This window comes from Tympanuchus pallidicinctus, unplaced genomic scaffold (genome assembly GCF_026119805.1).
Source record: "Tympanuchus pallidicinctus isolate F22 unplaced genomic scaffold, pur_lepc_1.0 scaffold7, whole genome shotgun sequence".
NCBI lineage: Eukaryota > Metazoa > Chordata > Aves > Galliformes > Phasianidae > Tympanuchus > Tympanuchus pallidicinctus.
In genome coordinates, this window is record NW_026294791.1 from 9,167,198 (window position 1) to 9,194,965 (window position 27,768).

General features: G+C 48.5%; 3 protein-coding genes and 2 non-coding genes across 9 annotated transcripts; 2 read left to right on the top strand and 3 right to left on the bottom strand.

Annotated features, from left to right (window-relative positions):
- The first annotated feature begins 287 nt into the window (after positions 1 to 287).
- KIF2C (kinesin family member 2C) lies at positions 288 to 14,206 on the top strand. 5 transcript variants are annotated; one of them, XM_052666387.1, is made up of 22 exons: positions 288 to 422; positions 519 to 613; positions 1,409 to 1,513; positions 1,737 to 1,785; positions 2,983 to 3,030; positions 3,961 to 4,080; positions 4,790 to 4,906; positions 5,188 to 5,288; positions 5,416 to 5,511; positions 6,018 to 6,072; positions 6,159 to 6,321; positions 6,580 to 6,670; positions 7,148 to 7,211; positions 7,975 to 8,066; positions 8,261 to 8,403; positions 9,699 to 9,903; positions 10,360 to 10,470; positions 10,894 to 10,961; positions 12,463 to 12,565; positions 12,644 to 12,760; positions 13,126 to 13,252; positions 13,520 to 14,206. In XM_052666387.1, exons 1-22 carry the CDS (start codon positions 359 to 361, stop codon positions 13,597 to 13,599), a joined length of 2,214 nt encoding a protein of 737 aa, XP_052522347.1. In that variant the 5' UTR covers positions 288 to 358; the 3' UTR covers positions 13,600 to 14,206. The 5 variants fall into 5 exon arrangements, with proteins under 5 accessions (XP_052522347.1, XP_052522348.1, XP_052522350.1 ...); XM_052666388.1 differs by having other exon boundaries at positions 2,989 to 3,030; XM_052666390.1 differs by lacking the exon at positions 4,790 to 4,906.
- ARMH1 (armadillo like helical domain containing 1) lies at positions 11,431 to 21,855 on the bottom strand. The gene is made up of 12 exons (XM_052666392.1): positions 21,775 to 21,855; positions 21,307 to 21,530; positions 20,899 to 20,967; positions 20,346 to 20,512; positions 19,551 to 19,747; positions 19,146 to 19,230; positions 17,917 to 18,018; positions 17,708 to 17,777; positions 16,290 to 16,419; positions 15,570 to 15,647; positions 14,857 to 14,982; positions 11,431 to 11,778 (listed from the first exon to the last, which is right to left on the bottom strand). The coding sequence occupies exons 1-12, from the start codon at positions 21,820 to 21,822 to the stop codon at positions 11,725 to 11,727; spliced, it is 1,350 nt and encodes a 449-aa protein (XP_052522352.1). The 5' UTR covers positions 21,823 to 21,855; the 3' UTR covers positions 11,431 to 11,724.
- LOC128072883 (U5 spliceosomal RNA) lies at positions 18,115 to 18,229 on the bottom strand. Its single transcript, XR_008202490.1, has one exon. It is a non-coding gene; the product is annotated as a U5 spliceosomal RNA (small nuclear RNA).
- LOC128072885 (U5 spliceosomal RNA) lies at positions 18,722 to 18,836 on the bottom strand. Its single transcript, XR_008202492.1, has one exon. It is a non-coding gene; the product is annotated as a U5 spliceosomal RNA (small nuclear RNA).
- A 1,556-nt stretch (positions 21,856 to 23,411) lies between the features above and the next one.
- Positions 23,412 to 26,352, top strand: TMEM53 (transmembrane protein 53). Its single transcript, XM_052666146.1, has 3 exons — positions 23,412 to 23,528; positions 23,829 to 23,941; positions 25,364 to 26,352. The coding sequence occupies exons 1-3, from the start codon at positions 23,450 to 23,452 to the stop codon at positions 26,024 to 26,026; spliced, it is 855 nt and encodes a 284-aa protein (XP_052522106.1). The 5' UTR covers positions 23,412 to 23,449; the 3' UTR covers positions 26,027 to 26,352.
- The last annotated feature ends 1,416 nt before the right edge of the window (positions 26,353 to 27,768 follow it).

Genomic DNA, 27,768 nt, shown 5'->3' on the forward strand with positions numbered 1-27,768 from the left:
TCCCTCTGCTGGTCAGTAAGAGAACAAAGAATACCGTGAGGCTCCTTGCTCTCTATAGCGCTGACCGCCCCCCGGCGCAGCGCACAGCGGCGCTGCGGAAAACGCCCCCCTCCGTCCCACCCGGCGGCGTTTGTGCACGCGCGCTGCCGCCCTTTCGCTCTGAACCGCACTTCCCGGCCCGCACCGCGCTGCCGCTGCCCCTCCTCCCTCGCTGCGACTGCCGGCCCCCCCACGCTCAAGGCAGGCTGGGACTCGTGGTCCCCCCGCCGCGTTTTCCCGGTAGGCCCTGCGGCGCGCGGCGTTTAAACGAGCGGCCGTTGCCCGTCCGCGCGTCTCCGCCGGAACGGAGCGCCGCGCCATGGATCCGCGGCTTTACCGCCACATTTGTCCCGGGCGAGTCGTCAACATCCAGCGCAGCCACGGTGAGCAGCAGAGCGAGGCTCCGGGGCGGGCGGGGGTCTCTGCCGCGGGATCGGGCGGCGGCGTTCGCGGCTCCTTCCCGACTTTCCTCCTTTCAGGTCTGATCCACAAAGCGACGGTGAAGACGGTGGACGCGCAGCAGCGCTCCGTGTCGGTGGAGTGGTGCGAGGCGGGCGTCGTCAAGGGCAAGGAGGTGAGGGCTGCGCGCCGGCCGGCGTTATCCGCGGGTTTGCGGCACGCGGCCCCGTGTCGCCAGGCGGGCGCTGGGCACGGCCTGCCTCCAGGGCCTCCTGCCCGCTGCGGTGCCCTGCTCCCTCACGCCACTGCTCAGGTGGGCGCGTTCCGTGCCGGCCGCCGCGATCGCGCTGCTGTTTTTGCACAAGAGTCCTTCGGGGTTGGAGCAGCTGAAACGAGAGGGCCGGGGCCCTCAGCGCTGCCCCGGGCGCTATGGAACGCTGCGCATTGTGATCGGGCTCGCGGATTGTGGCTGCGCTGGGTGGGGCGGGCGGGAGGCACAGCTGGATCTGCGTGGACTCACTTGGGGCTGTCACTGAGAATGCAGGTGCGTTGGCTTGTGGATTAAATGCTGAACCCTTCATTTCCCCGGGTCTAAGTAGCTCTTTGAAGTTTATTTCAGTAAGCGCAGTCACCTCTTAATGCTCTGCTAGCACAGAAGTCACTGGGATTTACTAAGATTAGCTGTAAGAGATTAAAGGCTCTTGATGTGCTTTGCCTATCTTTTGTGCTCACAGAGCTCTTCTATGGCACCTGCAGAGCTGCGTGGTGTTTGGCAGATGAGGGTAAATGGCATAACCGGCACATTTCTTCTAGTGCAGCTGCATGTAGGCTATTCAAATAGAATCTTAACTGTTGTCTTGCCCTTAAGGGCAATTTTAACGTTTGGCAAGCAGTGATTCAGGTTTATTTGCCTGTCTTGAAAATCAACATTAATAAAAGGAAATGTCAAATCTTCTCTTTGCTCTTGCAGATTGAGATTGATGATGTGATAACATTAAATCCAGAGTTAGCAGAAGACCTACCTACTGCAGAAGTGAAAGAGAACCTTCCTTTGCAAGAGAATGTAACGGTGCAGGTAAGTGCTTTAGCCTCCCCAGTTAATAACGTGACCACAGCACACTTAAAACCAGGCCTTGTTATAAATAATACTGCTGCTCTTACAAGTTGGAGACATCTGACTTTGTGTTCTGTATCACAGACATTAATCAGAAATCCTTGCTGCATTAATGCTGTTCTGTAGTGCTGTCCTTTGTGTTCCTGGCTTATTCTGATTATTAATAGCTCTCACTGTTTTCCAGAAACAGAAGCGTAGATCAACTCTTTCAAAAATCCCTGCTCCACGGGAAGGTGAGAAAATGTTGTTCTGTTCCATCCCTGTGAAATGCTGGTCTTCCACTGTGGCCACGGTGTTCCATTTTAGTGCAGCACAAGGCTGCTCGTTCAGGCAGTGCTAAGAACAGCACACCAGTTTGTACCAATGCTTCACGCGCCTGAGTGCAGAACTTTGCCAACCAGTTGCTCTCCTGTTCCTGTAAGCTGGGATTTTCTTATATGCTGCCCTTTTCTGTGGCATTGTTGTAGTTATGCTATGTGGCTTTAAATGCTGCTAGGAAGTTCCTGCTGCTGTGAGGTTTAAAGTTTTGGATGTAGCTTTGCAAACAGAAAACAGTCTGTATACAATGCAAGAGAAGGGAAATTAATATTGGAAATCAACTGTACAAATCCCTTTGTACCTGAGAGAGAGGAGTAGTTCAAGAAACTCAATCTGTCAAAAGTTGTTCTGTACTAAGCATGCTGATGTTTCTCAAATGCAGAGAATTCTCCATAGATCTTGTGAATGGCAAGAAAAATGATGTGATAAAGTAGTGATTATCTCTAGACAAATCAGTTAATGGACAGCCAGCTGGAAAAATAAAGGTGTTTTAATTCAGACATTGACTGATTGTGGGGAGGGGGGCAAATGGCCTCACAGAGGTTGCTGCTTTCCTGACATATAAAATGTAATTACAAATGTGAAGTGTTTGTTGCCTTTGCTTCTGGCACAGTCTTGTCCCTGATGACCTGCTCAGAGTGCTGGAGGGAAGCAACTGATCAGTCATCAAATATTATCTATATTATAGTTGCACTACATGAGTGTCAGGAAGTAAGTCTCATAGCAAACTCTGTGCTGCACCAATTAGGAAGCTAATGTTGACTTCAGGAGTCAGTCCTTAGACTAAACAAATCAAAGATCAGAAGGTGCCTGTCTCCTTCTCATTAAAGGAAGTGAGAGAAGCAGCGCTTTTAGGATGAACTTGAAAACAGATGCTGTCTAAGTTCTGTGAAGCAGTAAGAATTTTAGCAGATGCTGTATGTTCTCTGTACAGAAATGACTTGAATCCAAACCACTGAAGTGGAGCAAATCCTCTGGCAGGTATGCCTGTCCAGGAGCACTGTTACAAGTGCTGAGTTTGTGATGAAATCAGGTCTGGGCATGTTTGACAAAAGGAAATGGAATAATGTACCATCTGAGTATAATGAAACTGATTCTTCTTGTTCTTAAAGTTGCAGCAGTGACATCTAATGTCTCTGCACCTGAGCAGAAGATTGCAGGTAAAAATTCTAACACATGAGCACTGAATTTCATGTGCACAATTGTAAGGAATTTGATCCAGAATTGAAGTTGAGATTTGTTTCACATTAAGCATGATTTCCTTTGAAATCATAGTGATTGATTCTGGGTAAATTCCTGTGATTGCTGGAGGTTAGTTCTGGTTTTCATAGCACACTTCTATTTTTCATACCAGATTTGCTTTTTTACAAATCTCTTGAGGTGTATGTTCCTATCCCTTCCCTAGGAAGCTCTGCAAGTGGTTTGTTCTCAATCAGAGAACAAAACCTTAGTTAGTCTCCACTGCCACATTTCATATTGACTGTGTAAAGTCCTTTAGCTGAAATTAGTGTCATTAAGCTGCCATTCCACTGTGGCACCCCGTGCTCTCTGTACTGGGCTTGGGTTTGTGATGGTTTGATCCAGCCCTTGACCAGTTTTATCTTTGGATGTGGAAAAAATGATTTTTGTCCTGGCTTTCCTAGATAACTCGATCTGTAGTCTGTAAAGCAAAATTAGTGGTACAGCCTTGGATAAATTCATTTTGAGCAGCTGCCAGATTGCAGTTCTGCTGTCACCATCAGTTAATTTGTAGCCTGCAGGTGTGAAGCTTCAGAGGATTTTTCCATTTGTCTGTGATGTAACTACCTCCTTGCTAGGTCTTAAGATTTGGAACAGCCATATTAGTGAATCCCTAGTGATATCTGACAAGAAATTCACTGAAGCTGCAAATCTGGAATGAACTGTTTGTTTTTCTGTGGTGGTCATTTCTCACCCACCTATCTTTCCAGCACTGCTTCATCCTAGACTTTGCTAACGTCTCAAATTTGGAAACGGTCTTTTTAGTCACAGCCTGCACATCTGAACACAATTATTTTCAAATGCCTGAGTGTCTGATAGGTGACGCTGACCTTGAGTTTCTGTTTCCAAAGCTGTGCGGGGCCGTTCCAGGATGTCTGTCATCACAGAATCTCAGCACAACCTCCAGGAAAATGAGATGGGGGTGGATCCCTGTACTTCTACACAAATAAGAAACAACTTGGCAGTTCCTGGTGAGTACAGAAAGAACTTAGAGAATTGCTGATATGAAGCAACGTGCTCTGTATGTATTGAATTAAGTAAACTACCTATCTAGGAACAGGAGCAGCCTCTACCCTTTCACATATAAAGCAAGAGGGGGAGGTCCAATGCTATGTAAATATCTGGGGCTTCTGCCTGAAGGAGTTATCAAAGGACATGGGAAACGGTGTTGTTGAAGAACAATGTGCTTCCTTAACCAGACAGCTGCAGCAGGTCTTGTGTTTTAATGTGGTACCTGCTTAACAGCACCAAGTAGCATTCACAGGGCGAGCAGGAAGCAAAGTGCCTTAGTACTCACAACAGGCTCTGACTACACTGGTAGGAGTTCTAGCTATGCTGGTTGAGTAAAGCAAGAACTTGAGCCTGCTTGAGTTACTGTGAAACTGTAGTTCTCTCTCTCAATGAGACCTTCTCCATGAATAGTGATGCATGTGCCTCATGAATTAAGATATTCAAATAAGAGGTTTGATATTAACTTCTTGCCTAGCTGATGTGGCATTGATTTGTAGCTTTGAATAAAATCTGGATTTAAAAATAAGTATTTGCATGCAAGCTTGTTCTCTGAACCAATCCACAATCAGAGCAGAGGAATACTTGAGGTCTGTAAGACTTCACAAATAACAAATAGTTCTTAATCTTTGGGTTCTACTTACTGTCTTTTGGTCTGGCTTCTTTCTGCAGCTGGCCAAACCAGGGCTAGTAAGCTGCGCTGTGCTCCAGAAAATGTGCTTCCAAATGGGAATGGCATTACAGAGGATAATCTGCCTTCTGCTAGAATAAGCTCTTCACAGAGCCCAGGTACCAGGGAGCAGTGGGGTACCAGGGAGCAGTGGCTAAGAACTGGTTCACCAGTCAGTGGTGCATCGCTGTGCTACTTCGTCTGCTCCTAGGCTAGCACTTTGAAAAGGTGCCTTTGGCAGTAAGACTGGATGACTGAAGTACTTGTATGATAAATGTGGAATTCTATCATAGTGATATCTCCTTAGAAATTCTGCCCTTAGAGTAACAGGGCAGTATAAAATGTGTTTAAAACATAGGGTGAAAATTTAATTCAAGGAAACGCTTTCATTTTTATCTAGTTCGAAGAAAATCTAACATTGTGAAAGAGATGGAGAAGATGAAAAACAAGAGAGAAGAGAAGAGGGCTCAACTTAGTGAAATCAGGATAAAACGTGCACAGGTAGTACTATTCCAGAAAGGAGATGCTATAGGGTAGCATATCGTGGCAGTTAAAACCAAAATGTATTTATATACATACAGCTATAACGGGCTCATTACCTTTGTCTGATTTTGTCTTTTACATGCAGGAAATTGACAGCAATTGTCCAAACTGGGAGTTTGCACGGATGATCAGGGAATTCAGAGCAACGTTAGACTGCCAGCCAATATCCCTGTCTGACCCAGTAAGGAAACACTGAGGCCACTGACTGCAGCACAGACCATTTGACTTATTTATTTTGTACTGAGGATTTTAGCATATGAGCAAATCAGTGCATCACAGCTCCTGGGAAATCCTGAGCATATTGTGATCCTGAGGCACCTGGCAGTAAATGTGAGGTCACTAACCTGTCCAGTGTAGGATAAGCTGCAGTAGTAATACCAGATCTTGCTGGACAGCTGTCCAGCAACTGAATGTTATTGATATAGTACAGAATGTTTGGGATGCTTCAGCATAGGAGCATTTCTGCAAGATATGTTGAGTATGCTACTCAAAGGCAAGCTGCTCGCAGTGTTCCCTCTGTGTTTGATGGACTTCAAGACCTACTTCATGAGTTGTACTCTGCCTCAGCACCTCTCAGAAATTACTCAGTGCATGTGAAAGTTGATGTGAGGAACCATGCAATTTTTCTCTGTAATTCTAAGTAGGTGAAACAGGAACATAATTACTTGTTTTCCTATTTTTTCTCAGATAGAAGAACATAGAATTTGTGTGTGTGTCAGGAAGCGCCCTCTGAATAAACAAGGTGAGCGTGCTGATGAAGCAGCCCTGATCTGGAGCTGTTTGATATGGCTTATTCATGTTAAAACTGAGTCTCTCTTCTGTCAACAGAAATTAACAAAAAGGAATGTGATGTGATTACTGTTCCAAGCAAGTGTGTCCTTCTGGTGCATGAGCCAAAGCAGAAAGTGGACCTAACAAAATACCTTGAAACCCAAACATTTAGATTTGACTTTTCATTTGATGAAAGTGCTTCTAATGAAATGGTGTACAGGTAATGCTTTCTTCTCGTTGGAACGATAAAAAGTGTTGAGCTACAGCTGGGTGACAGCCTGGCTTAAATTAAACTGCTACCTGAAATAAATAGGAAATTCCTTTCTGGAGGAAACCAAACAACTAAAAAGTCTAACATGGTTTTTGCATGGCCTTGCTAACTATCTAAGGATTTGCTTTTATTTGCTTCTGTTGGAAAACTGATAAAGTAGGATGTGAAATGCTTGCCTTAACTGTCTCTTATCTTCTGAATATCCAGGTTCACTGCTAGGCCTCTTGTACAGACAATTTTTGAGGGTGGAAAGGCAACATGTTTTGCATATGGTCAGACAGGCAGTGGCAAGACGCATGTAAGTTTGTTTGGTTTTTTTTTTCCCCTCCAAAGAATCATTTTATAGCTTAAGATAATGTATGTTGAAGTTCTTTGTTATGAGATTATACAAGGAACTTGGGTCTTAAGGGTTTTGTCATTAAACTGTTAACAGTTTTAGTTGTTAATCCTCCTTTTCTGTAGCTTTAAGTATTTCTTCTGAAGTTGTGAGGAAAATCATGTCTTTTTCCTCTTGGAGGAACAGCTCCATTGAACTCTAATGCAGTGGCCAGCACTCCAGAATCTTACAGGCATTTAACTGACACTTTGCATGGTCCAAATCTCCTCTCTAAACTGACAGGGAAACAGCAAATAACTTCATTGTATTGCTGTAATCATCTCATTCACATCAGATCACGTACATGATAACTTCCTAGTATGTCCTTGGGATTATAATCAGGTTGCCTGCCTTGCTTTTGAGCTGCACTTTACTTCTGATGGCTTTTTCTTTTAATAGACTATGGGTGGAGACTTCTCTGGGAGAGCGCAGAACGCCTCCAAAGGCATATATGCTTTTGCATGTAAGTTGATTCTTAAGATATGAAAACCAAACTTGTGCATGCTTTTCCTAAATAGATATGCTTTGTTTTTACAGGATTATTTAAAATGTTTCTGGTAAAAGATGCATGGAGTACTTAAGTTCTGATTCATCAGTGGGGCTGTTTAAACAGCAGGAGGTACAGGAAGCAGGTTGCTCACAAGCCCCTCCTTGATGTAATGCCTAGAAAGTGTCACAAACTGGTTGTTCTGAGTTCTACTTTTCTTATAGAAAGGCGTATTGTGAAACTGTCAGTGCAGCAGGTCGGTTAAGTTCAACCAAAGGGCCAACTGTTCTGGTATATCATCTCCAGCAGCATGCAAGTGCTGTCTAGGTTCTCTGCAGGAAGCATTTCAAACAAATGCTTGGCTTTTGCAGGCCTGTCCAAAGCAGTAACAGGTCTTGATGTTCCCCATGTCAGGGGGATGCGTGTGCAGCTTTTACTTACGCTGATCTTAGTAGACCAGCATGAGTTGCTGTCTGCAGGTAATGTTGGCAGTAGAAGCATCCATATCCCTGTTCTTGGTTTCTGGATGACAGTGCTGCTGAAACTGGTTTTCAGATGGCAGCACGTCACTAATTGTTTCATTAGAATTTGCTTAGGATGGCTGTCATTAAGCTGCTAGTCACTGCTTTATGGCTAGTGATAATCAGCAGTAGTTCAACAGCAACTAGGAGCTAGTTTAACTAAGCTAGTTAACTAAGTTTTTAAGCTACTTAACTAAGTTCCTGTCTTCCTTCACCAGCACAAGATGTCTTCTTTCTTCTAAGCCAGCCCAGGTACAGGAGTCAGGACCTGGAAGTCTATGTGACTTTCTTTGAAATATATAATGGAAAGGTAAGACTTCTTGTTTTCTTTTAATCCTGGCCTGATTCTGGCTGTATGTTTTACATGTGGCTGAATTAAATATACTTTTTTTTTTTTCTATCTGTTAAGCCTCTGTTCAATGTGATGTTCTCTGTAAAGCCAATACAGGCTACCTGCAAGGAGTCTTTGTTCAAATTTGCCTCAATCTTATTGCCTGAATATAGGTGTTTGATCTCTTGAATAAGAAGGCAAAGCTTCGAGTCCTGGAGGATGGCAAGCAGCAGGTTCAGGTTGTTGGTCTGCAAGAGAAACAAGTCAGCTGTGCTGAAGATGTCATCAGAATGATTGAGATGGGCAGTGCTTGCAGGTTTGATGCCTTAAAACAATAAGAAAGCAACTGTGTCTTTGTACTCTGTGTCTGCAAAAAGTGATGCTTGTAGCTGGTGTTTGGATTTCAAACAAGGAGCCTGTTGTTCCCAGTAGCAGACAGGCACTGATCTGCATGAAAACAAGGGGATTACATAGTGAAGGACTAGCAGGCATGGATTTAGTCTTTCTTCCATAGTGGCCACATGTTCACGCATCTCCAGAAGAAAGGAAATATTTGCATCAAAGCAGCCTTTCCATTGTGTCACATCTAGGAAGCAGGCAGACTCCAGTTTAGAAGTATCAGCTGGTATACTGGAGCTTAAGTTGCTCCCTGAGAGTGTGTGAGATCAAGGAAGAGCAGCTGGCATCAAGCTGTAGTTGCAAAAGTGTTAGGATTAACTGCAGGCCAGATGAGCTGTTCTGATAGCAGCAAAAAGGCTACATGTCATTTGAAGATCTCTAAGAAGTCCTTGATAGGAGTTGCTGTAGGCTTGGATGCTCAATTTGGCAGGCCTGGCTGCAGACTATGAGTGGAGCATTGCTACCACTGCACTGGTACGTCTTCAATCAGGGGCTAAGTTCTGTATTAACAAGTTCTAGCTGTCTCATAAGATATACCTGCTATGGAAATATTACTTGGCCAAGAACTTCTTGGCAGCTGTATTACATTGCACGGGCAGATGTGTGCATCCTCAAAGCTCCACTAATGCTCTGCTGTGCATCCTGTTTTGGGTGATGTTTCAGCCAGGAACTGTTTAATGCTTCAGCCTCCTGCCTCCCTCAACAATATTTCAGGGCAACCCCCTTCCCCGTTCACCTGGGAGCAGGGATGTGGGTGGGACTACAAACCTGCCAGCCCTCTTAGGGAACAAATGGTAGTGAAAGTCACAGTGAAGTTTATGGTACGGCAGACTCAATCCCTAGCAGTGACAGGCAGGAACAGTTGCACAGCAGAGGCTAAGCAGCAAGCCTGCTTGGCTGGAGAGAGGGATTTACAATGACTGCAGTGTGCTAGCACAGCTAATGTTTAGTGGCAGGAAAATGCTGGGCTGAAGGTATCTCTTCCAGCTCTGAATGTATATGAGGTGTTAGCAGTCAAAGTTATTCTTATGTAGGCTGTCTGAGTTGAGCTGGGCAGCATGGTAACAGAAGTGATTCCATAATTCATGCAAACCTGAGGTACTGTTGTGTGGGTTAAAGAACTTAATTAAATGGCTGCAGGCCTTTAATGCTGTTGGGACCTTTGAATCTCCAGTGATGCAGCTCTGACACTTGTTTGCATCTTTGCTGTAGGACATCTGGGCAGACTTTTGCAAATGCTAGCTCTTCACGGTCACATGCCTGCTTCCAAATCATACTACGTCAGAGAGGGAAATTGGTTGGCAAATTTTCCTTGGTGGATTTGGCAGGAAATGAGAGAGGTGCAGACACATCTAGTGCTGATCGACAGACACGAATGGAAGGTGCAGAAATCAATAAAAGCTTGCTGGCTTTGAAGGTGAGCTATAGCTCAGAGAGCAAATGGTGCTAATCAACACAGGATTTTGTTTGACTTTGAGGTAATCTACTCTGTTTCTTTCCAGCGCAAGGGAAAAGAATAGCCAAAAGGATCTCAGTTTTGTATTTTAATAACCCTGATAAATCACATGTATTATGCTTGCTCTTAGTATGTTTCCAGGAAAGCAGTACAGTTGCATAGTCCCGTCAAGTCTAACGCTGTCACAGCCATTTGAAGCTTCATTCAAGTTGTCTTGTTTTTGTGTTTCTGTTGTTTTCTATATATGATGGTATGTGGTATCTGTGCTGGTCAGATATGTGGAGTGTACTTACAAGGCTAGGAAGCACGTAGAGAGCAATAGAGATGATGATTCTTCAGCCTGCTGGTGGCTGTAGTTTGCAGAGCTGCTTAAAAAGAGATACAGATACTATGCTCACAAAACTTGTCTCTTCTTAGGAATGTATCAGAGCTTTAGGCCAGAACAAATCTTACACTCCTTTCCGTGAAAGCAAGTTGACCCAGGTGCTGAGGGACTCTTTCATAGGAACCAACTCAAGGACCTGCATGGTAAGTATGTTTGTGATACAGTTAAACCCACTCACTGTTTGCGAGTGTTGCAATTTGACCAGGTAGCTGCACGCTCCTCTTCTAGGATGGAATTTTGGTGTCAAATCTGCAGGGAACTTTGCTCCAGTCTCAGCAGGAAGAAGGCAGCACAAGTCATTTTCATACAGTGGATCTGCAGTAGTGCGTGGCGTGCTCTCAAAGCACACCTAATTCCTGGGAAGGTGCAGCACCACGCGTGCACAAGAAGTCAGTGGAAAACAGACTTTTCTCTGCTCCATAGGAGCCGTACAGAAAAACATACATGGCCAGTGTCTCAACTCTGACCCTTTTCCCTAACGTGTCCCAGCTGCCTACTGAGATCTGCAGGGCCAAGAGCTTGAGCAAAAGGCAGACATGGAACTCACTGTGGCTTTCTGTTTGCAGATAGCAATGATTTCTCCAGGCATGAGTTCATGCGAGTACACCTTAAACACACTGAGATACGCTGACAGGTATGACTTTCTGACTTAAGGATTCTATTACTGCAGATTATGTTTTGACTGTCCTTTCTTCAGAGGTAGGCTTCAAACTGCCCTGTTTTTTGTAGGAAGTATACCCTGTTGGCAGTGTCCTGAGTGGTGACCTCCACCCATAGTGTGCACTAAGAACATTCCCTGACATAACCCTACAGATTATGCACAACACCGCTAGGTGTTTACTGTGGACTTTAATATGAGCTAGTAGGGTATGATACCACTTGAATGAAATCTAAAGAACCCAGAGAACTCAGGTGCTTGGTAGCAGATGGTGGGAGTGTGAATTTGAATGCTCCGTGGTTCATCTTGGGCACCTGAAAGACAGACTTGCAGGAACAGATCTCTAGAGTTCCCTGGGGGTCTTGCTGAACCCTGGAATACCTGAGAAGAGCAGCCTTTACATCTCCAGTGAAATGATGAGTGAAAAAGGATAGGCAGACTCTGGTTGCAGAGAAAGCAGTTTGTATTTTGAATGTCAGCACAACAGCTAAAGAAACAGCTAAAGCCTTCCCTCTTTCACGAGGATCAGTGGTATTTGAATTTTCCCTTGCTGATGCTGTGTTGCATGGTTCTGTACAGTGGCTGCAGAGTCTGTGATTTTTGTCCTATGTTAACAAGATAAAACTTGTGTACTTCAGACCTTGTAGCTTTCATTTATGTCATAAAAGGCCTCTTGGTCCCCTCCTTAGCAGGAAAACTCAAGAGAAAAGTCATGAACGTTCAGGAGCACAATGAATCTTCAGAGGTTTGGTTCAGGCTCAGGATTGAAGTTGCTTTTTTTTCTTTTGGTGGAGTCATTCCTGATCACCTGAAAGCACAAGACAAAATGAAGCATCTGACTTGCACACTTGCACTGTGCTTTGCTTGCTCCCATTGGTTTCACTGCTGGTGCACAAGGCAAATTCAGGCCACTGGAAAGGGAATAGGTAGGCTAAAACTCACTGAAAATACAAAGCTGATGCTGGTAAGTGGGATGAAGTGCCTAGCTGATGCTTGACACCTAGCTCCATGTCATCAGCCATGACTTCTGTCCTTATTACAAAATAAGGACAAAATAAGGACTCTCCTTTTTATGGAGAGGTTTTTTTGTTTGTTTGTTTGTTTGAGGCAGGGAAGGAGACCACCTTACTCCTGTTGTTTCCATACTAAGTCCTCTTAGTTGATTGTAACAGACCAAGCTGACGTGTCTCTGTGAAAGGCTTTACTGGCACTTGGTACTGTGTATTCAGCACTCTCCAGGAGAGGTCCTAGCTTGATATGGCTACACTGGATGTGCAAGCAAACATCTTTCATCTTTTTTTCTCACAGCCCTTTGGAGTTTCTATGTGAGCTTGTTCCAGGTGTGACAGTGTTTAGAATTTCTTTTAATAAAGCCAAATGCTTTTTGCTGGGCACTGATGAACTACAGCAGCTGCCTTGTGATACCACAGTCCTGAAATTGCTGAAAGATACTAAGTGGCAAATATTCTTGTTGCAGGGTGAAAGAGATCAGTCCTCATAATGGAGGTGGCGAAACACAGAATCAAATGGAGATTGAGGAAGCAGAAATGAGAGAAGAAAGCTCAGGTCTTCGTCGCAGCGTATGTGTGTGCAGTGGGCTGAAAAGATCTCAAAGCTGGAAACAACTTGCTGTTCTTACTTAAGCTGTTTTCTTGCAGCTGTCCAAGGACGAGGAGGAAGATCTCTGTCCCCACCTGTTTAATTTCCGTGAAGCTATGAGTCAAATTGGTGAACGGGAGGAGAAGGTTGTAGAACAGCTTCGAGAACTGAGACAGGTAAAGAGGGAAGCCCAGCTCAAGATGCTTTGTCATGCTGACAGCAGCTTGCTTTGTCTGAACCCAGTGCTGCTGGGTAGGCTGTGGGCTGTAATTAAATGGTATTACATTTCCCTTACTGCTGTTTTGTTTTTTTTTTTTTCCCCTGTGGTTTCTTGCCCAACAGGTAAAACTGGGGAATTCTGGTGCTTGTGACCAGCCAGTCCCTGTCTCTTCCACTTAGCAACTTCCATCTGCTGCTAATGAGCACAGACTGATAAAGTTGTCTGTAGAAGCTCAGCTCGGTTGCTTTGGTGTGCCAGACACATTGAAACTTGACTTTCTAGAAAATCAGTTTCTTACTGTGTTCATTCTTGTAAATACAGAAAATGACAACTGAACTTGACTACCTCCTGGGAATCACAGAACAACCAGACTACGACCTTGAGACATTTGTGAGCAGAGCTAAGTACTTCATAGAAGAGAGCTCAAGAAACTTTCTTAGTGCCAGAGGTATGTTAATGCTTCTTGAGGTAGTGTCTACTCAGGAGATGTGTTCTTAATCTGCACTTCCACTAATCTTTTTTTTTTAACTCTGAAGTAACACCAGCCTGTATCTTATACCTCTGGTCACTCCTAGCTGATCACCAGGCTGGACTGGTCTTATTGTCTGCACTTCCAGAGTAAACAGAGCATCAGCTGAACTGCTGAGTGGAGCAGTTGGGCCAGGGAGTTCAGTTTTCAGATCAGTAACCCTGTCACTCCTCTCTTCCTTCACAGAAACACTGGATGCTCTGGAAGTAGCCATGCAACTAGAAGAGCAAGCCAGCAAAAAGATAAGAAAGCAGAGGCATCAGTAAATACAGCAAGACCTGGTTTGCAAGCAATCTTCTGTATGTCTTGGACGTTTGTCAGTGGTTTGTGTAACTACTATTAAATGCAGTAGGGTGCCTGAGAGATGCAAACCTTGCAGCCTATCTCTCTTCGTGTCTTGTATCGGGTACTCTGTAGAGACTCTGCTGGAAAGCTCCCCTTCAAGGCCTGGGGGAGGAGGGCTGAGAGTCTGCTAGATATGTTTCATATCTGGTCCTTTATTAATGACAATGGACTTCTATTAGAGAAGTAGATACACGTACAACTTTCTAATGTACATGTAATTTTTGATTCCAGATGTGCTTGAAAACACTGCAGAACTTTTTCTAGGAAGAAAATGGACTATATGTAATGGTTTAAAAAAGATAATCAGTATTTTACGATGTTTTTTCAATTAAATAAATGTTCCTGTATTTAATTAACTTCAACCTTAAAACATTTCTTGCTGATGTTTGCTAAAGTCTTTACAGTCCCTGACGACTGTCTAGTGCTGTAGAGGTACCCTAATTTCTTAGTAGATTTATTTTTGAAGTCTTTACACTTGTAATGTTTGCATAAAAATAATTTAAAATAAATGTTCTCTTTTAATTGAAATCCTGTGGCGTAGAACTTCCCAAGCAAGGGGGGAAAAAGGGCCTCTAAACAAGCCTCCTCTACTTCAGTAAAGCTCAATGTTTCAGGGAGTGGATCAGCTCTTACAGCAGCAGGCAGGTAACACCCTGTCACTCCCTCCCACCTAAGTAGTTTAGTTGGGCTTCAGGAGTGGCCCAGAATGTTAATTCATGTACTAGTCAACATGCTGCATAAGAAGCCATGTTCAGCAGTCCATCAAAGCCTGTATTCGAGGGCAGAAGAGTAAAGCTGCTACTGGCTCAGCTGTAGCAAGTTGGGATCCGTGACCCTTGTGTGTGTGGCCTGGTCTAGATAGCCCCACACATCTTATTCTCTGGAGGTGAGCAGGTAGAGGGGCCAGGATGGAGGATAGACAAATAGGAGAGAGGTGATGCTGATGGGTGCCTCTTATTTGTTCACTGTAGGGATTATCTCCAGAAGGACAAAATTACCCCAAGAACTCCAGTGTGTAGACATACAAATACCAGAGTACATAAAGACCAATCTATCGTTACTCACTCTTGCCCTGGACCCCAGCCCTGGTCTCCTGGCTGCCTTCTACCACAGACTATTCCCTTTAATTTCAGAGGGAGATACTAGTCCAAAACAACTGGGGCTTTTAAGTGACTGAGGCCAGTTCTATGCCTACCTTCTGCAGATTGCATCTTTGTCATGTCTCTGGGGCTGTCCACTAGATTGGAGGCCAATTCTTCAGCCTGGACTGGATCTATTTTTGTGTACCAGGTCTCAGGACAGTCCTGGAAGAGGCAGCAATAGTGTTAGGTTATCTTGCAGTACCTGGTGCAGCATACTAAGACAGCAGCACAGTGAGAGCGAAATGGCTGTTGGGCCCTATTGAGCTTAAATTAAAGCTGCTGTTTCTGGTGTTACTACTCTTAGCTATGTCTAGTTTTGATCAGAGGTAGCTTGTGGTAAAACAGGAGGGACCTGGGTGCAATGAAAAAAGTGCTGTCTCTGCTCTTCTCCGGACCTACTTTGGCTTAGTGCTCTGTATCACCACTCCAGGAGCTAGAGGCAAGAGGGCCCTGATTTTGCAGGAACTTGAGTCACCTCTTGTCACATCCTGACAGAGATCTTGCTGTTGCAGAAGTTCTTCAGGTGTCTGAGATCCATCCTTGCTCTCTTCAGGGTTTGAACTAGAGAAATGATCTTTTTGAGCACAGCCTGAAGGTGAAAACTTCTCCAAGGGGGGCTTGGTTCATTTCTGTGCTCTTACTCAAGACAGGATTTTTTTCTCTATGAGGAGTACAGTCCCTACACCTCTGCAAAACAGATCAAGCTCTTCTAATGCCACTGATAAACTCTGTTAGGGAGGCATGCTTACCTTAAAGAGCTGGAACAGCATGTGTCCTACTGCCTTCCTTACATGCTCCTCCACAGAGGGGTATGTGCGGACAAAGTACTGCAATGGAACAGAGAGTTAGTGTATGGGGATAAGGGATGTGCAAGTGTATGGAGGTAGAACTCCGTGTACAGGAACTTGTTGGTCCTTGCTCTGAGCCCTACCTTATTCCACTCCGCTGTCTTCTCAGGTGAACAGCATACTGACCCTCTGCATTACCAGACAGGTCACTCTGAGTAGGCTGATTTTTCAGCTGTCCCTCATTCTGTGCCTTTCCCACTGCTCACAGTATGGACCTTCGTCTTCCTAGTCATCACAGATCTGTGCTGAGGCAGCCAAAGCTCTTTAAGCAGCACCAGCAGGACAAAATAACCTGCTTACAATTCTGTACTGGTGTCTAGATCCAGGGAAACTACCTTGGTGTGCCTCAGGGCAAGCTGCAGAGTAGAACAGGTGTGTGAGGGTGAACACTGGCTGCCCAGTACCCTCTGTGGTAGCTGGCAGGAGAAAGGCAAACAGAACAAGTAGTACAGCTATTTCCAGAATGAAGTGCTACTCCTGCCTTTGTGAAGTCTGTCTGCTGTGCTCAGAAACAAACAAAAACCTCACTAAAACAGTGCATGGAGCATTTCTGTTCTGTGTTCTGGAAAGAGAACGCATGCTATGATGTCATCTATCTGTATTGCATACCATCACACTCACCTCCAGGGAGATGCTGGCATTTCTCTGGCTGAGTGGATAATCCAGGTTCCCCACTGCAACCATCAGGCCATGCACAACTTTCAGCTGGATCAGCTCTTCAGCCACTTCTGCTGACTCCTTGGCTAATACACTGCAATAAGACAGGCCATCAGCCTCTACCCTGTGCAGGGGAAGGGGCACATAATAAATTGAGCCTGGCCCTCTTGGTACAGACCTGGTGTGATCCCCATGGAAGCATCAACGGACAGAAGACAGAACCTCATCTGACTGGCTATGCATTGTCAATCACTTAGTGGTTTTTCTGCTTGTTTGTTTGTTTTTGGCTCACAAACAGTTATTACGTTATTGGTAGGAGCTTCCTGGCGCATTATAAATTCTAGAATGTGCAGAATGTGCATGAATGTGAAGAACTCAGGGCTCAAAGCAGAACCACCACCAATGTCACTGCTTTTGAGACTATGTCCCTGTACCCACTAAACTCATCTGCTTTTGTAGAAATGTTCTCATAGCACTATCTTGTGGACGCTGCAGGAAATTCATAATAAATGCATAGACTTTAGCACAAGCAGCCCAATGTAAGGATTCTGTGGTCAATCACAGGTACTACATTCTTCCATTGGGTGGCTGAGGTCTCTGTGCCAGAGACTCACTGCCTCCGATCAAAATTTTTTTCCTAAAATCTGACCTAAATCCCCCTCTTTTAGCTTAAAGCCATTCCTCCTTGTTCTATCTGTTCACACTGTGTAAAAAGTTGGTACTCCTCCTACTTGTAAGCTCCCTTCGAGCACTGGAAGACTGTGATTGTGTTCCTGGAGCCTCCAGGGTAAACAAGCCCAGTTCCCTCAACCTTTCTTCTTAAAAGAGGTGCTCCACCTTTGTGTCCTCCTCTAGACCCACTCCAACAGCTCCGCATCCCTCCTGTGCTGGGGGCCCCAGGCCTGGACACAGCGCTCCAGATGGGGCCTCACAAGGGCAGAGCAGAGGGGGATGGTCCCCTCCTCCTTCCTGCTGCCACCCCTGTCGATGCAGCCCGGGGTACAGCTGGCCTTCCAGCATGCAGGAGCACAGTGCTGGCTCATGTCCTGCTTCCTGTCCATCGGGACCCCCAAGCCCTTCTCTGCTGGGCTGCGCTCAAGGAGTCTGCACGTGTATCTGGGATTGCCCTGACCCAAGTGCAACACCCAGCACTTGGCACTGCTGAACCTCGGCAGGTTCTCATGTGCCCACTGTTGAGTCTGTCCAGCTCCCTCTGGCCGACTTTCCTCCCCTTTATTGTGTCAACTGCACCACTCAGCCTGGTGTCATCAGCAAACCGCGGACGGTGCATCTGATCCTGCTATACACCTCCAGCTCAAAGGAAGATGTTTCTCTGCCTCCCCCCCGCACGCTCCTGTGGGTTTTACTCCAGCTTTCCTTACCCGACGGCTTTAGCAGCAGCTGCCTGCTGAACGTGGGCCGGCATCGGCTCCCTCGGGCGCAGCGTTGGGTCTGCAGGAGGAAGACGAGGAAAGTGAGAACGATGCTTTGACACATTTATAAGACGCGAGAAGGGAGGGCAGGCCGTACGACGTCACAGCACAACCCGCACAGCGCGGGCCGCCGCGGCCTGCCGTAGCACGGCTTTTACCTTCGGCGCGCGCTTTGCTCCGGGGCGGGGTCAGCAGCGCCACCAGGCCGGGCAGCAGGGCGGGCGGGGCGCGGCGGGCGAGGGCGAGTAGCAGCTGGGTGCCTGGTGAGACATGGGCGGTTGTGAGCGCCAACGCGGGGCGACACTGGCGCCAGACAGCGCTCCTTAGTTCTCTCTGTCCTTAACCACAGCAGGGACAGCTCCGCCGAAGCGGAGCCTCAAAAAATTCCACGACACTCGTGCTTGTTCCTCTCCACGGAAATCTTTAGTAAAAGGCGAAAGATTTATACGATCTGAAGAGAAACCAGAGTATAACCCCACCCCTGCCCGGCCCCGTGCCCACTGCCCGCCCGCCTCCCTGAGCACACGGCGACCCGCTCTGCTCCGCTGCGCTCGGTTGCACAGTTTGACACCGCGCCGCACCGCGCCGCACCGCGCCGCCCCGTCAGTTCCCGGCGGCCGATCACGCGTGGGGCGGTGGAGCCGGACGGGACGCACGGGACCGCGCGCTGCACGCTGGGTATGCTAACGAGCCGTATGCTAATGACGATGCGCCACGCCCCCCCACGCTCACATGAGGACGGTGCCTCGCTCCGCCGAACGGAACGGCGGGGCGGGCCTACAGCGCGGCGCGGGCGGGCGGGACTCTGGGTGTGCTGGGGAGCGGTGCGGGCGGGCAGCACGGAACTGCGCTAACGAGGCTGAGAAGCAGAAGGTGAAACAAAGTCGGAACGTCCCAGCAGCAACGGGAGCTCAAGCACCGCACCCACGAACGTTCGCTCTGTCGTTAAACCACAGCAGGGACAGCTCCGCCGGAGCGGAGCCTCAAAAAATTCCACGACACTCGTGCTTGTTCCTCTCCACGGAAATCTTTAGTAAAAGGCGAAAGATTTATACGATCTGAAGAGAAACCAGAGTATAACGCTGTCCCTCTCTCGGCCCTCATCCCCCTGCCCGCCCGCCTCTCTCAGCGCACGGCGATCTCCTCCTGCCCCGCTCTTTTCTCCTCCTCTCCCGGCCCCGCGCTCCCCCGCACCGCTCCCGGCTCCGCAAAGCCCCGCGTTGCCCGGGGGAGCGGCGGCGCAGCACAGGGCTGTCGGGGTCGCTCCGCCGCGGTGCACGCTGGGTATGCAAATAGGACGCATGTTAATGAGCCGCAGGCTAACGACCGCCTACGGAGCCCCGCGCGGGGCGGCCTTCCCCCCACCACGCCGTGGGAGGGCTCGTACCTTCGTACTGCACCTCGGGGTGCGCCGAGCCCAGCACTGCCAGCAGCGGCGCCACTACAGCCGAGGGCGTCTCTCCCAGCAGCTCCTGCGGGACAAGGGCGGGTGGTGGGTGGTGGGTGGTGGGTGGTGGGTGGTGGGTGGTGGGTGGTGGGTGGTGGGTGGTGGGTGGTGGGTGGTGGGTGGTGGGTGGTGGGTGGTGGGTGGTGGGTGGTGGGTGGTGGGTGGTGGGTGGTGGGTGGTGGGTGGTGGGGGGCGGGTGCGCGCAGTGCTCCCCGCTGTCCCCCCATAGGCATGGGGCAGCCCTAACTAGTGCTGGGAATGGGGCCAGGCCTTTCTCTCTGGCATAATGTAGCCTGCCCAACTCCCGGGGGCACAAGGGAGGCACCCTTTGCCCCCACCGCTCACCTGCATGCTGTGCAGTGTCTGCAGAGCCAGCTGCTGGGCACGGGGAGAGCCGCATGGCAACACTGCCAGCAGCCCGCTGTACACTTGGTTCTGGTACTTGGGGTTGCCGCGGCCCAGAGAGGCCAGCAAGATCTGCACCTCCTCCTGAGCCTCTGCTGAGCTGCAGGTGGCCAGCAGCTCAGCAAGGGATCGCACACCTGCATGGAGAAAAAGGCGCTAAGTCGCGTGCCGGCAGCACTGCTAAGGGTCCCTCTGCTGCTCCACCTCTCTTGGAGAAAGCTGTGACAGCAGGTATCACCCTATAGCCACCGGCAACGTGAGCCATAATCCCAACTACAGGGCGATAAATGGTGTTTGGCTTCTACCATACAGGAGTGAAAAAAAAAAGAATAGGAAAAATTATTCTACTGTTCTTTCAAAACATACGTGCCACAAAAGCCTCAGCCTCCAGCGGGGAAGGCTGGGAAGGTTTGCAGTAGGCAACTGTGGGTAAGAATAGAAACTGCTGTGTGATTTTTGCTGTAGCAGTTGTGAGCAGTGGGACAGCAATAGTGCATCAAAAGAAATGCCTGTAAAGAAAGTGAGCTCATTAAAAACAGAGCAGGGGATGAAATATGACCGCTCAACAATAGCTGAGCTCTGAGCTCCCTCCAGTCAGCCCAACAGCTGCAGCAATCTGCTGTCCGGCAGCAGAAGAAGGAGTGGCTCGGTGCTGCAAGCAGCCCTGGGACCAGAGGTCAGGGAGAACAGCCTCACCTGAATCAGGAAAAAAGCACAGGTGGACACACTGCCTACCGTAGCTTTCACAAATGAGCTCCTTGTACTTCCTGCCAGCGTCTGCAATGAGCTGAAGCAGCTTTACAGACTCCCTTTTGTCCTCTTCTTTCAGGTGGTTCAACCCTAGTATTTCCAGGAGCATCAAGACACCTCCGGTCTCCAGAAATTCAATAATGTATCTGCGTCTGCACGGATGGAGGAACAAAGCCAAAAACGTCACCTGCTTTGGAGCACATCTTCCTGAGCGAGCCCAGCTCGCTGTAGCAGTGCGATGGCACCTGGACACTGTGAACACGAGGCATCTGAGGCTCAGCTGGGACAGAGCTTCACCTGTGTACACCTACAGCTGTACCCCGTGCTCGTTTCAGATGTTAAACACAGGCACAGAAAACCCCATCTCTGCGCTCAGACTTCAAGTGTGCTCTTTCCACACTGTGCCAATGACCCAGTGGTTCTGGATGTGGGCAAGCTGTGGATTTGGATTTGAGAGCATCTTATAGCAAGCCACAGCCCCATTGCCTGCATGCTGCTTCCCCACAGCACCTCTCAGGCAGTGACATTCTGTACTCACCCGCTTGCAGCAGATAAGAAGACGCCAATGGACTTGAGCAGCTTGTTGATGCACGTGCTGTACATGTAGCTGTTTGATAAGGCTAAGGAGAGAATTACAGACTGCCTCAGTGTTCCCCAGGCAACTCTGGCAATGTGGGGGTCTGAACCTGGGCTTTGTTAGAGGGAGCACGGACCTTCCTCTCAAAGGCATGCAGGGGTTCCTGATTCCAGGTTCCTAATTCTAGGTCCCTGAAAGACAGGCTATGTGACTTTAGTTCCATTTTCAGATAGGTTTTTTTTTTTTTCCTTTTCTGCAGCTGGATTTTTATACAGAAGCTTATTCTTTATACAGTTTTTTTTTTAGTAGAGACCTTTCCCTTCCTCTCCATCCCATTCCCATGTACCACCTTCAGCTTTCCAAGGAAACAGATACGTCATCCTCAGCCATGCTGCCAGGCGAGCCAGAAACAAGCTGGCTCCCTGGGAGAACTCCAGCTCCAGCTCTGGTTCTGTCTTGCCATTATTGCTTCTAATGAAGTTGTCTAGGATGTGGCTTCGAGCAACTTTGTGAGCTTTGTCCCATTCTTGAAGGAAAATCATGAGCTTCCTGATGGCCTCCTGCTCTTTGGCAGACGTCATGATCTCTTCTGCCTGGAGAAAAATGAGAAAGTTTAATAAAGGCCTTAAAAGTAGGAAAAAAAAATCTGTATTAAGGAACTACCATCATATTGAATATCTCTGGAATTCTAGCCATTAATTATGTCTCATTTTCCTTTATACTCATACATTCTCTTTTCTGCTGTGTTAATACAGTCCCTTTGATGTTACTAATTCTCCCCTCTTTGGTTTCTTGCTAGCTTCACAACAAGAACACTACCTCTCATATCTGACCTACCCAAAAGTAAGTAGGGTGACATGAGGGCACAGATGGGTGCGGATTCATGGGGAGTGACAGGGTCAATGGTCAATGCCTGGTAGTGCAGCGTGGCTCTCCTGTGAGTGCACTGAGCTGTTTGAACTGGGCCTAAATCCACTCCAGCAGGATGTGCTTGGCCTTGGCAAAGGGAGAGTGCCTGGGGACCTTCGGCACGGTGGACTTTAGCTCTGTTTTGTTGTCGTCTAATTTCTACGTGCTCATTCTGAGATTTCAATGGTGCATCATGAAAAAGCTATGAATATCTGAATTAATAAGAGTTTTGTGGAAGAAAGCAGGAGATCCAGAAACACCCCTTGTCTGCACTGCCTTCAATCCCATAAAGCAGTCTGCACTTTACCAAATTACTTTGCCACACTTTTATTTCAGTATGAAATCCCCCCCAGCCCAACGTGAGCATGCACTCAGCGGGGGCTGACATCCCCACAACATGCACCCAAAATATCTTTCTACTGCTGTTACCAGGAGCTGCCTGAGAGGTGGAAATGCATCTCGGCCGTGGGAAACAAACAAGCAAAGGCTTCAGAAAGTTGGCAAGGGGACTGAGAACTACGATGAGATGAAATTTCGTTTGGGAATTAACGGCCTGTGCTCTGCAAAGAGCCCGTGTCCTTGGCAGGGCGTTCTCAGGATCTCCTTTGCGGGGAAGCAGGTTGAAAATAAATCCATTTTCCCAAAATAGTTGTGATTGAAAGTGTTATTAGCCATAACAAATGTTAGTGCTGACAGGAGAATGGCCTGCTAGGGGCCTCTGGTGAAACAGTCAAGTGAAAGTCATATTTCACATTACTGCAAGCATTTTCCTGTGATTTACAGAATATTTGTGAAACGTTACTTGCAAAGCACATGATTGATATGGAGAGAACAGCCAGCGAGCAGAAGGAGCCTGCGTTTCACAGGGACCGTCTGCACGAAATTTACAGTCCCATAAAGAGCTGCTCTGTCCTCGGCAGAGATCTTGTTAAGAGAACTTTACAGCCTGAGACGTCCCCAAATTGATTCTAAATTAAGGCTTCTATATTTATGTTGGAGAAGCCGCCGGTATAACGCTGTCCTATTCGAAAGCCGCGCTCACGGCCGCTATTCAGAAATAGCAGCACAGTCCTGAGGACGCGAGGGCGGCGGCGGCACGAAGGGCTGCCCGCCAGGGCACGGCAAAGGAGAACGAGCTCAGGAAGGACGGCACCGGTCTGCTGGAGGTGCTGTGGTCCATCAGTCCTGGCTGCTGCCGGAACAGCCCCTGCCCACATGATACTCGTTCATTCCGTGCTACAGCGCATCCTGAAAACGTTTTGACGATCGCCGCCCCGCATCCCGCCCTATGGCCCCACACGGCCCGCCCGGCCCCGAGGCCCTCACCTTCCCGCGATGGGCGGACACCCGCCGAATAACCGACACCTAGTCCAGCCAATCCTCGCACTCCGCGGCCTCCTATCGGACCAATAGAAGGGAGCTTTCTCGCCCGGTAGGCGGGACGCCCGACCCACGGCTGTTGCTAAGGGCGCGTTGCTACGGAAGTGGGAGGCGGGGAGGGGAGGGGAAGAAGGATGATGCGAGAGAGGTGCTTTTCCTTCCTATTGGCTGCGAGCCGTGAGGGGGCGGAGCTTCCGGTGGGGAGAGCGGAAGCAGCGGGTGGATGCGAGGCGGGCAGCGGGCAGTGATGGGGGTTCGCGGGCTGAAGGCAGCGGTGGAGCTGGCGCCGGGGGCGGCCCGCGGTGCGGGACCGGGATCGAGAGGAGATCTGGGGGGGAACCGGGGGCGGAGAAGGCTGAGCCTGAGGGGTTCGTGGGGTTGGGGAGCGTGGGACCCGGGTTAGAGGGTCCGTAGGATATTTGGAGGTGCATAGGGGGAGCGAGGCCTGTGGTGCTCCTGAGAGTGCTGTGCTCGCCCAGACAGGAGCCGTGAGCTCGCAGCGGGCTGGGGAGCCGCCTGTTACGTTCAGCTTTGTCACCAGGCAAGTTGCTTCACCTTCAGATCCTAGCAGACTTGAGGCTAATTAATTTAAAATGTTTCAGAGAGCAGCACGGAGAAAGGGCACGCAGATGGGCAGCCCGTGGTGATCCTTCTGGGCTGGGCAGGCTGCCAGGACAGGCATCTGGCCAAGTACAGCGCATTGTACAGTCAGAAGGTGAGCAGCTTGCTTCTGCTTTCGTGGCACTGTCGTACAGCTCTTGGGGACACTGTCCCTGTTCTACGCTGTCTTTGTGCTGCGTGTTGGTGAAATCGCTGTAAACCCTCTGCATCTGAAGTCATTAGGTGGTGAGCTCCTGTTGTCCTTGTAAGATCCTTGTGTCCAGCAGCAGTGTTACCTAACAGCTGCTGATGTCATCTTTGTGCATGCAGCTGAGATAAAAATACTGCTTTGGAGAAGTTTTCTGTGGTTCTGTGAATCACTGGAGTGTTCTGAGGCTTTTAAAGTTAACTGCATTAGCTGTCCAAGCAGGGAAATATGTTGGGAAAGGAAATGCATTTACTGCTTGCTAATGGGCAGCAGCGTAGACTGCAAGGCCAGGCTGGGGCACGGCAGATGTATCAGCAGCTTTTGCTCTTCCTGCTTTTCCTTTCTCTGCTGATAGTTCATATAAATGTTCATTCAAATTTGTTGTAACTTGTCTGAAACAGGTGCCCTGTGACAGAAATACCTGCTTGTTAGCAACTTGAACTAGAGGTCTGTCTAGATGCTGGTTCTTTAAATTATGGTGTCTTCCTTTCTAATCATTTATCTTACTGGAATGTCCCCAGCTTGTGGTATTGGGAGGTATTTGATTTTTTTTTTTTTTTTTGGTCAGCATGCAAGAATGTTCATCCAAACTTGTTTCAACTACAGGTGGTTAAATTTGTTCATAAACAAGTGTATTGTTAATGTGTAATCCAGTGTGAGAGTCACAGATCGGTTGGTTCTGGTGAAGAATTAATTGTTAAGCAATTATTGCGACTAAGAAATGCTGCTGATTGGGTGAGGCTCACATTCTGTGGCAGCACGCCAGCTGCTGTGGAAATACTTTTCTGTCGGAAAGTTGCTGATATTGAGAAAGGATAGGAAAGCTTTTCTTAGAGCCTTAATGAGGAAGTGGCTGCAACCCTGGCAAGGCAGTATAGAGAGCTTGGTTTGAAGAACTTGATATCTTCTCTTCTGCTTAATTCAGTGACAAGGGAGCTCTGGGAGGGAAGGCCGCCTTGGTGCCTTGGCCTTGTGTTTGTCGGTGCATAATGCCGCTGAGTTTAGGTGACAACAGAAGATTGGAAAGGATCTGGGACATCATTCAAGCCTGCTGCTGTTGTAGAAGGCTTTTGATAAGTCTTTGCACTGTTATGATTAATAGAATCCCATTCGTAGAGTTTAGAATATTCTGAGTTGGAAAGGACCCATGAGGATCATCGAGTCCAACGCCTTCCGTGCTGATGCTTTGCTAATAGCACTAAAGAGTCTCTTGGCCCCATGATTTCGGTTGGAAATGTGTTCCAAATGTCAGTTTGTGGTACAGCAGCTCGCCTGCTCCATGTGATTTACAGCCCGAACCAAATACGTGTGGGTTCTCTTTCTGTTTAGGGGTGCACTGTCATCCGCTACACAGCTCCGTGGAGGACGATATTCTTCGCTGAGAGCTTTGGCTTCAAATCCCTCCACACGCCAGCCAAGAGACTCCTGGAGCTGCTCTTTGACTACAGCATTGAGAACAGGCCGGTGCTTTTCCACGTCTTTAGCAACGGTGGTGCCATGCTCTACCGTTACATCATTGAGGCGCTTCACACTCAGCAGCCCTTTAAGAACCTCAAAGTGGCAGGCGCTGTTTTTGATAGTGCCCCTGGCAGAAGGAATTTGAGAGGAGCCCTTCGTGCCTTGGCCACTGTCCTGACATCCACGAACGTGCTGCTCAGGTATCTCCTTATGCTCACTTTTGCTACTGCAGTTGTCCTGCTGCAGATCCTGCTGTACCCACTGACTCGCTTCATCCACGAGAGCCACTATGATGCCCTGCTGAAGGCGCCCTCCCGGTGGCCGGAGCTTTACCTCTACTCCCAGGCGGATGCCATCATCAGTGCCAGTGATGTTCAGCACATGGCTGACGCGCGGCAGCGGCTCGGTGTCCCTGTGAAGGCTGTGGACTTCACAGATTCGGCTCACGTCAGCCATCTGCGGGTGTATCCCACCTACTACAGCACCCTCTGCACGACTTTCCTGTCTGACTGCGTCAGGACCTTGCCTCCTTAGTGCTGTAACGGCCTCTGCTTGCTCAGATTGTGAGGAATGCCATCCCCTTTGCCTTTATGTCGTTGAAGGGAGGAAAGCAAAGACTTTGTGCTTTTCTTCCCCATCAGTTACAAGTCTGAGAGCCGGCCACAACATAGCAAAAAGTAGATCTGGAGTAATTTAAACAACTGAAGGTGCTGCAATCTGAGCCCTGAGGTGGTGGTTTTTTTCACACGGAGTGTTGCTTGTTTCCTCCTGTCTTGTGATGTTCTCCATATCTGTGTGTCGTGTCCAGTGTGATGTTCTGTGGCCTGGTACTGATTCTACAATACAGCAGACACTCTGCAGTCTCTTTGTTTTCTTCCCCTCTCTGCTGTTTCTTTCATTTTGCATTGAGCAAACAGAAGTAGCTCTCCAAGATTTCCCTCATCTCTTGGCATTGTCTGGTTCTATGAAAGCTCTGAGAGCAGCCAAAGCACTGATTCCCTCGCCCTGGAGCAGACCTCAAATGTTTGTGGTAACTTTTGTGTTCTTGAACCAAAAAAAAAAAATCGTTAACCTTTTGGATGTGCCTTGTTTCTTCTCTGTCTTGTCGTGTGTTGTTCTCAGTACTTTTGCTTTCCTGGGGAGTGTTTATTGCTGCTTGTCTTTGAGCAGCCTGGATTGTGCATCCAACCTTGGTGATTCTACAGTCTGAAAATACAGGGAAACAGCACAGCTGAAATCCAAAAGATCCCAGAAACTGAAAGGTGGAGCCACAGAGGAAAATGAAACTGTCTTTTGGAGCTGTGGTTGGTACTGGGTGTTCCTTAACTCACTTCCTGTGGGAGCCAGCCCACAGCTGACCGTGAAATCCAGTGTTTTTCCCGTAATGTTCTCTTTGGATGATCAGTCTTTGCTGCCCGTGTACTGGTGGTACAAAGCACAAATGCAGCTCCTTGCACTGCCCTTCAGCCACATTTGGCTTTGGCTGTTTACTGGGGGGGAGCGAAGGAGGATAAAGGCAGAGAACAGCTGTAAGGTGAGAGGTTACCCTGTGTCGGCACCGTGTGCTCATCGCGGCCAGCTCTAAATCCCTGCCCCGAGATGGGCAGGAAGGAGCCCCGGAGTTGAAACGTGCGGCTTTAGAGGGTGTGTGGGGTACGTGAGAGCTGCCTGAGGGGTCGGCCTGAGGGCTGCCTTCCCGGGACGGCAAACGGGCTGTCAGCTCTCGTGGCCGAGGCCGGCGGCGGAGCGCGGACCGCCAGGGGGCAGCAGCGGCTCTCGGTGCGGCGTGCGGGGAGCGGCGCCCCGCGATCCTCCCGGCGCCGCCCTCCCGGTGATGGATGAGCTGCCGATGCGCTATTGATAAGGAATTAACCTCGAGCCCTGCCTGCTGCGGTGCCGGTGGAGCAGGAGCAGAGGACGCGCGTCCCGCCGGGAACCGCGCTGGGGAAGGAGAGCCCCGCGGGGGGTCCCCACGTGCGGTACCCCGAGGGCCGGCCCTGCCCCGTGCCGCGCTCCGAGCGGTTTGTTTAATTAAGTGTTTTGCCTAATGGGATTGCCTCATTTCCATCACAAAGCGGCGGGCTGTCATTAGGTGGGCTCCCTCATTCATTACCGTTAATTAGATATGGATCCCCCAGAAGGGTGATGGACGAGGCCCCCGCCGCCCGCTATTACGCATTTGCATTTTCTCAATAACACCTCCGATACATCACCGCCCTCCGCTTCCCAGAGAGATTTCAAATACAATATCGGTGAGGGCGGAGGGCTGGCGGTGG